The following is a 9,460-nucleotide window of genomic DNA, read 5'->3' on the forward strand; positions in this document are numbered from 1 at the left end:
ATAACCAATAGCGGAACTTGGATGCTCATATTGGCTCCTACATATTCTACGAAGATCTTTATCGGTCAGAACACATAACAACATACGTTGTTCCCTTTGTCATCGGTATGTTACTTGCCCGAGATTCGATCGTCGGTATCTCAATACCTAGTTCAATCTCGTTACCGGCAAGTCTCTTTTACTCGTTCCGTAATACATCATCCCGCAACTAACTTATTAGTTGCAATGCTTGCAAGGCTTAAGTGATGTGCATTACTGAGAGGGCCCAGAGATACCTCTCCGACAATCGGAGTGACAAATCCTAATCTCGAAATACGCCAACCCAACAAGTACCTTCGGAGACATCTGTAGAGCACCTTTATAATCACCCAGTTACATTGTGACGTTTGGTAGCACACAAAGTGTTCCTCCGGTAAACGGGAGTTGCATAATCTCATAGTCATGGGAACATGTATAAGTTATGAAGAAAGTAATAGCAACAAACTAAACGATCAAGTGCTAAGCTAATGGAATGGGTCAAGTCAATCACATCATTCTCCTAGTGATGTGATCCCGTTAATCAAATGACAACTCATGTCTATGGCTAGGAAACATAACCATCTTCGATCAACGAGCTAGTCAAGTAGAGGCATACTAGTGACACTCTCTTTGTCTATGTATTCACACATGTATTATGTTTCCGGTTAATACAATTCTAGCATGAATAATAAACATTTATCATGAAGTAAGGAAATAAATAATAACTTTATTATTGCCTCTAGGGCATATTTCCTTCAGCACATTCTTCGTCGCGAGCTCTGGCACCTGCAGGGCCACTAGGGCTGAAAGAGCTTATGACCATGGAGGCCGATGAGGGTGGCAGGCAATGAGGAGCCTGTGCACGCGGGCTGGAGGAGTATGGCAAGGTCGTCCGCGTGCTTCTTGACCGCGGTGAACTTGTAGATGGAGTGGACCATCATGTCGTCCATGCGAGAGGCGACGCTGGCGTCGGCGAGGGCTACGACACCGGCGGTTGCCAGCACCGTCTGGAAATGCTGCACGGTGCGGGGCCGCAGGCCGGCGTCTTGGATGATTTGGTACAGCTGACTGCTGCTCGTGTCCATCGCCTCCATAGGTGCTTGTTGCTTTTGGTCACTTGGTCTTGGATTGGAGTGAGCAGTGTTGCGCAGAGACTAGGAGTAGATGGATTGGAGTGGTGGGGGCGCCTTTATATGAGAGTCCAAACTCTGTTGCATTCACACCATGCTGGCTCTATTCCGCTTCTCCAAATAATTCCCTCTGCATGCTAATTGAGGATGTGTCATTGACCATTCAACGTCTCGGGAACCGCTACCCTCTCCCTCCTTGGCATTCAAGCCGTATCAATGTAAATGAGGGTCAAGAAGAGACTAGTCTACATTGTGCACCGCGACCGTGGGGTGCGACACGAACGACACAGGCATGCTGTACCCACTTTCTCGTTTTGAACTCGTGACTTGTAGTAACGTTCAATTTAGAATATACTTTATAAGTTTGGTTGTTGCGCCAATATATACAGCACTCCCTCCATATAGGTTGGGTTGCTGAGGTCAAAATTAGACACAAAACACGATGGTGATGGACCAGTCTACCTCCATCCTGGTTTATTGCTCACCTTCGTAATCTGTGCCAAATTTTGACCATAAATTTGACTAAAAAAGGTTCATGCATGTCACCAAAATTATATCATTGAAAACTATGTTCAAATACAAATCAAATGATATAATTTTTGTTGACATGCACTAACATTTTGTCAGTTAAATCTTTGGTCAAAATTTAGCACAAATTACAAAAGGGACTAATAAACCAGGACCTAGGTAGTACACCAGGTCAAAGATTGTGATACATACTAAATATAATTAATGCCAAATAAGAGCAAGTGATCACACATGTCATTTACGACTGGAATAAAAATGCCATACACTAATAGAACATTAAGGCCACAAGGCGATGCACTGCTGGTTACAGGAGGCAAGAAGAAAGATGCATCCATCGACGATGTCCACCTCCTCCACTCAGGGCGCCGGCCCACCGAACGGCGGCTAAGTAGCAGCGGCTTTCGTGGCCAGGTCGACGTGCTTCTGAACAATGGCGTCCAAATATTCCAGTCGCTGGAAGAAGGCCAACATCTTTCTGTCCTCGCTGGCCTTGTAGTGGCCTATGAAGACGATTTCCTCGTAGACGTGGATGTGCAGATCGACGGTTTCTTGCATGACGAGGTGCTGCGCGGCGAGCGCGACCTCGAGGGGCACATTATTTGTCGCGACCTCCGGCACCTGCAGGGCCACCAGTCCTTCAAAGAGTTCGTCGCCTTGGAGGCTGATGAGGGTGGCAGGCAATGAGGAGCCTGGGCACACGGGTTGGAGGAGTACGGCAAGGTCGTCCGCGTGCTTCTTGATGGCGGTGAACCTGCGGATGGAGTCGACCATCATCTGGCACATGCGAGAGGCGAAGCCGGAATCGACGAGGGCTATGACGCCGACGGTCACCAACACCGTCTGGAAACGCTCCGCGGTGCGGGGCCACAGGTCGGCGTCTTGGACGACCTGGCACAGCCGACTGCCGCACGCGTCCATTGACGCCATGGGTGCTTGTGGATTTTGGTCACTTGGTCTTGGATTGGAGTGGGCAGTGTTGTGCAGACACTAGGAGTAGATGGATTGGAGTGGTGGGGCGCCTTTGTATGAGGGTCCAAACTGCGTTGCATTCACATCGTGCTAGCTCCATTCGGCTTCTCCATTTACTTACTCCTACCTCCGCATGCTAATTGGCTGCGGATGCATCATTGACCGTTCAACATTTCGGGAACCGCTACCCTCTGCGTCGTTGGCATTCAAGCCGTATCAACGTAAATGCATGTCAAAAAGTGACTAGTTAGTAGTAGTAGTATACTCAATATTGTGCACCGCGACCAAGGCGGAGAGGAAAATGAGAGAACTACATATTTATTTACGGTGTAGGTTCACTCATTTTGCTCCATATGTACTCATTTAGAGTGTAGTCTAGTCACTTGTTGAAATCTCTAGAAAGGCAAATACTCCTTTCCGGTTTACAGGGCTATACTAGCAAGTACTACAATAGTGGGCTCACATAGCAATTTTGTCTCATGCAAGAGCCTAGCTATATGCATGATTCAAGGCTCCGCACCACGCCCCACCCCTACACAAAGAATACCACACGAGCATTCGCAACTGCCACGTTCAGGTTGTGCTTGGCTCTTCGCCTCTTCGAGAAGACGAACAATGATGTTACTACTTCTACAGTATCGAATCAACTGCTGCATGTCCGTCCACCGTGTGCGTGCGGGAGTAGTAAGCAAAAGCCTGTCCTCGTTTACGAGCCACCGCGCGCATGGGCGAGGGAGAAGGTGTGTAGTAGTAAAATCAAGCTTCTCCTCGTTGTACGAGTTGACGTGACACATCATAGCACTGGCCCCACATGCTTTCCTCTAAACTTGGCTAAAAGACCCGCAGTGTACAATATATTTGCTGCAACCTCTAGCATTTACCCCACCACAAATTAAAATATATATTCCTATCTTGACCAGATGAGCGTGCAAACTACAATCACCAGGATGACATGTAGGGCCAGAAGATTATTTTAATACAAAAATTGCTTCGAGACGGCCTCATAGCATGGAGCCGACCCCAACAATTTTAAGCTTAGAGGCATGGTACACACTATCCTAGACTACTCTACACATGAAACTGCCAGACAAGCGTCCGGGCTACGCTTGGCTCTTCTCCTCTTCGGGAAGTCAAACAATGATGGAGTACTACTGCAGTGGAGTACTGCTACAGTATGCTTCAGGCCATCTGACACCGAATGAACTGCTGCATGTCCACCGCGTGCGGGAGGGAAAGCATGTAGCAAAAGCTTCTCCTAGTCCTGCTAGCCACCACGCTCATGGGTGAGGGAGTGACGCAGCTTCATTGACTTACTGCTCCTGCCTTTGGGTGTATGACATGTGGGCCCAACTAGTGGCTGGCCCACCTGTCATACAACCAAAGGCAGGTGTAGTTAAGGCACCAGAGATCAGTCCTCGAGGGAGAGGGTGTTGTAATCAAACTTCTCGTTTTTGTACGAGTTGACGCGACACATCAAAGCACTGCACTCGATATATTTCAATAATTTGCGTTTACCGATGCATTAATTACAACGCATGCATGCATGCCGTGACTTTCCTTTTGATACTTGCATGTGTTGATTTAATGCACCTTGAAGTACTAGTATGAAGATGTGACGGTAAAACTTTGTAATGCCCCGGCCCTAAAGTGAGAGATGGTTGTGAACGAGGAGGGCGAGATCATGCCGACGGAACAGGACCCGATGATGGAGCTCTCTATGGTCTCGATGGACCTCACCTTGCTCCATTGCCCCTTGTGCCTCCGCCCCTTGAAGCCTCCAATGTATGAGGTTTGAATACACCTCGTCCGTTCAGTTGATCGAGCAAGGTGCAAGTTTCTTGATTGATGTGATGTTCGATTGATTTGTGTAGTGCAAGGGAGGGCACCTGGCCTGTGCGGACTGCCGCATCGTGCGCCCCGGGAACCAGCGGCAGTGCCAGAAGTGCGAGCGCGGCGGTGGCTTCGACGTGCGGAACACGGCGGTGGAAAACGTCCTCTCCTCGATGAGGGTGGAGTGCCCGCATGTAGGCTGTGGGCTCTACGTCACTTACCACAAGGTCGCCAGTCACCAGAGCATGTGTCCGCTCGCGCCCTGCAAATGCTCCGTGCCCGTCTACGGCTGCGAAGGCTCGCCGTCAGTGCTCTCCCACCACATCAGCATCGTGCATCCCATGCTCGTGCACAGGTTCCAGTACGTCAAGGTGCTCCAGCTGCAAGTGCCACTGTCGGAGCCACGACTCATGCTGTTCGCGGAGGAGGATGGCTGCGCATTTTTCTTAGTCGGTGGCATTCTCGACATCGGCGTACCTATCTCCGTGTTGGTCGTCTGCATCAGAGTGGGGGCGTCCCCACTACCGCACTACGTGGCCAAGCTGTGGGTGAACGACCCGCCGGGGGAGCCCAAAGGCAGGACCGACGCCGTCAAAGTGGAAATGGAGGTGACAAGTAGCAAGGATCCCGGTGACATCGCTGTGCAGGAGCTGACCTTCTTCACAATTCTGCCCAAGCTGCTGGTCGGGGCTGGGTTGTCGAGGACGGTGTCCCTCCACATTCAGATTGACAAGCTCACCTCCTAAATGATTCTACAATGCCTTCTATTTATCTTAGTAATATGATAATATAGGGGTTAGCTCGGTGTACTTTAGCTTAAGAGATGGTGGGTTTTGGTGGCAATGCAACAATTACTTCGACATCAGATCAACAGTTAAAGTAATTTCCAACAATCGAACGGATATTTTGTGTCTGTTGGATATAAAGATCCTTTGGGTAAGAAGTATAATAGCTTATATGCTTGTTTGTTCAGGAAGTGTTGCATACTTGTGCGAGTTGACACGACACATCAAAGTAGTAGCACTACTACGAGTAGTACTCCCTCCGATCCTAATTTCTATGCACATAAGTTGAGGCATAGATACCAAGGATGGCCTGGTTGTGTCTATATATACTTGGACAACTCAACCGACTGCGCACCAGGCAGACAAAGCTCGTGTCATGTGCGGCCCGCACATTAACCAAAACCTCGTGCCTCCAGCTTAGCCTCTGCGTTTTAAACTTCTCAATAGCAAGGCTAAGGAGCAATGGGAAACCTTTCATAGAGCCAATCGGATGGTCGAGAACACTACAATTCGTAGCTACAGATGCGTGTGTGAGAGGGGACGCGTGTGTGCGTGCACCTATTCCCTTCCTGTATAACGTGCTAAACTCAGAGTACAAGTGTATGTGGGTGGAATCAACTAGGGAGCTAGAGATGGTGCGTGCGAGAAGTCCTGAGAGATAGGTGTGTGCATGGGAAACATGGAGAGAGATGATATGTGTCGATGTAATGCATGTGAAAAAAGACTAGTCTATAGCTCGCCACGAGACTATTCCTGTCGAACACCCTGCTACGTCTCCAACGTATCTGTAATTTTTGATTGTTCCATGATATTATATTATCAATCTTGGATGTTTTATAATCATTTTATAGTCATTTTATATCATTTTTTGGTACTAACCTATTGACATAGTGCCAAGTGCCATTTGCTATTTTTTGCATGTTTTTTACATCGCAGAAAATCAATACCAAACGGAGTCCAAATGCAATGAAACTTTATGGAGATTTTTTATGGACCAGATGACACCTAATGGGCCAAGGCTGCGCCTGGGGGTGCTCCGAGGTGAGCACAACCCACCAAGGCGCGCCAGGAGGCCCAGGCGCGCCCTAGTGGATTGTGCCCAGCTCGGGTGCCCCCCGGACCGCCTCTTTGCTCTATAAATACCCCAATATTGCAGAAACACTAGGGGAGTCAACTAAAATCAACTCTAGCCGCCGCAGAGTCCAGAACCACCATATCCAATCTAGACACCATCACGGATGGGGTTCACCACCTCCATTGGTGCCTCTCCGATGATGCGTGACTAGTTCTTTGTAGATCTCTGGGTCCGTAGTTAGTAGCTAGATGGCTTCCTCTCTCTCGTTTGATTCTCAATACAATGGTCTCTTGGAGATCCATATGATGTAACTATTTTTGCGGTGTGTTTGTTGGGATCAGATGAACTTTGAGTTTATGATCAGATCCATCTTTTATATCCATGAAAGTATTTGAGTTTCTTTGATCTATTTTATGCATGATTGCTTATAGCCTCGTATTTTTCTTCCATATTTGGGTTTTGTTTGGCCAACCTGATCTATTTATCTTGCAATGGGAAGAGGTTCTTTGTAGTGGGTTTGATCTTACGGTGATTGATCCCAGTGACAGAAGGGGAACCGACACGTATGTATCGTTGCTACTTGATATGTCCATTTTGCATCATGCTTTTATATAGATATTTATTGCATTATGGGATGTTATTACACATTATGTCACAATACTTATGCCTATTCTCTCTTATTTTACAAGGTTTACATGAAGAGGGGGAATGCCGGCAGTTGGAATTCTGGGTTGGAAAAGGAGCAAATATTAGAGACCTATTCTGCACAGCTCCAAAAGTCCTGAAACTTCATGGAAGTCATTTTTGGAATTAATAAAAAATACTAAGAGAAGAAAATACCAGAGGGGACCCACACCCTGGCCACGAGGGTGGGGGGAGCGCCCTACCCCCCTGGGCGCGCCCCCTGCCTCGTGGGCCCCCTCGTGGCCCTCCGATGCCCATCTTTGGCTATATGGAGTCTTACGTCGAGGAAAAAATTATAAGAAAGCTTTCGGGAAGAAACTCCGCCGCCACGAGGCGGAACCAATCTAGGGCTCCGGCAGAGCCGTTCTACCGGGGAAACTTCCCTCCAAGAGGGGGAAATCATCACCATCGCCATCACCAACGATCCTCTCATTGGGAGGGGGTCAATCTCCATCGACATATTCACCAGCATCATCTCATCTCAAACCCTAGTTCATCTCTTGTATCCAATCTTTGTATCCAAACCTGAGATTGGTACCTGTGGGTTGCTAGTAGTGTTGATTACTCCTTGTAGTCGATGCTAGTTGGTTTACTTGGTGGAAGATCATATGTTCAGATCCATTATGCATATTAATACCCCTCTGATTATGAACATGAATAAGCTTTGTGATTAGTTACATTTGTTCCTGAGGACATGTGAGAAGTCTTGCTATAAGTAGTCATGTGAATTTGGTATTCGTTCAATATTTTGATGAGATGTATGTTGTCATCCCTCTAGTGGTGTCATGTGAACATCGACTACATGACACTTCACCATTGTTTGGGCCTAGAGGGAGGCATTGGGAAGTAATAACTAGATGATGGGTTGCTAGAGTGACAGAAGCTTAAACCCTAGTTTATGCGTTGCTTCGTAAGGGGCTGATTTGGATCCATATGTTTCATGCTATGGTTAGGTTTACCTTAATACTTTTATTGTAGTTGCGGATGCTTGAAATGGGGTTAATCATAAGTGGGATGCTTGTCCAAGTAAGGACAGTACCCAAGCACCAGTCCACCCACATATCAAAGTACCGAACGCGAATCATATGAACGTGATGAAAACTAGCTCGACGATAATTCTCATGTGTCCTCGGGAGCGCTTTCCTTCATATAAGAGTTTGTCCAGGCTTGTCCTTTGCTACAAAAAGGATTGGGCCATCTTGCTGCACCTTATTTACTTTTATTACTTGCTACTCGTTACAAATTACCTTATCACAAAACTATCTATTACCGATAATTTCAGTGCTTGTAGAGAATACCTTACTGAAAACTGCTTATCATTTCCTTCTGCTCCTCGTTGGGTTCGACACTCTTACTTATTGAAAAGGCTACGATAGATCCCCTACACTTGTGGGTCATCACTACTAAGGATAAAACGATGGGTTCTATCTCTCCATAGATAGACCTTGTCTACATCATGTCACTTGTTTCTATGGAACATAATCCTTTGAGGGGCTTGTTCGGGGTATCTTCACCCCAACCAGTAGAGCAAAGAGTTGCTCCTCAACCTACTGAACCTACTGAAAATGTTTACTATGAAATTCCGTCAGGTATGATAGAGAAACTGCTAGCTAATCCTTTCACACGTGATGGAACATTGCATCCCGATTTACACTTAATCTATGTGGATGAAGTTTGTGGATTATTTAAGCTTGCAGGTATGCCCGAGGATGTTATCAAGAAGAAGGTCTTCCCTTTATCTTTGAAGGGAGAGGCATTGACATGTTATAGGCTATGTGATGATATGGGATCATGGAACTACCAACGATTGAAATTGGAATTTCATCAGAAGTTTTATCCTATGCATCTTCTTCATCGTGATCGTAATTATATATATAATTTTTGGCCTCGCAAAGGAGAAAGCATCGCTCAAGCTTGGGGAAGGCTTAATTCAATGTTATATTCATGCCCCAATTATGAGCTCTCAAGAGAAATGATTGTTCAAAAAATTTATGCTCGGCTTTCTCTATGTAATCGCTCCATTCTCGATACTTCTTGTACTAGATCTTTTATGATGAAGACTACTGAATTCAAATGGGATTTATTGGAAAGAATTAAACGCAACTCTGAAGATTGGGACCTCGACGGAGGTAAGGAGTGAGGTATAACACCTATGTTTTATTGTGTTAAATCCTTTATGGATACCGATGCTTTCCATGAATTTAGCACTAAATATGGACTTGACTCTGAGATAGTAGCTTCTTTCTTTGAATCCTTTGCTACTCATGTGGATCTCCCTAAGGAGAAGTGGTTTAAATATAATCCTCCCATTGAAATAAAAGTAGTTGCACCTATTAAAGTTGAAGAAAAGACTATCACTTATAATGATCATGTTGTTCCTACTGCTTATATTGAGAAACCACCTTTCCCTGTTAGAATAAAGGATCATGCTAAAGCTTCAA

The 9,460-nt window shown here is 46.3% G+C and overlaps 1 protein-coding gene across 1 annotated transcript; it reads left to right on the forward strand.

Annotated features, from left to right (window-relative positions):
• Positions 1-4,299: 4,299 nt before the first annotated feature.
• On the forward strand, positions 4,300-5,221 carry LOC147964619 (E3 ubiquitin-protein ligase SINA-like 10). The gene is made up of 2 exons (XM_087530064.1): positions 4,300-4,434; positions 4,517-5,221. The coding sequence occupies exons 1-2, from the start codon at positions 4,300-4,302 to the stop codon at positions 5,219-5,221; spliced, it is 840 nt and encodes a 279-aa protein (XP_087386190.1).
• Positions 5,222-9,460: the final 4,239 nt, after the last annotated feature.

This window comes from Triticum urartu, chromosome 6A (genome assembly GCF_056163025.1).
Source record: "Triticum urartu cultivar PI428250 chromosome 6A, HENAU_Tu73, whole genome shotgun sequence".
In the NCBI taxonomy this organism is placed as follows: domain Eukaryota; kingdom Viridiplantae; phylum Streptophyta; class Magnoliopsida; order Poales; family Poaceae; genus Triticum; species Triticum urartu.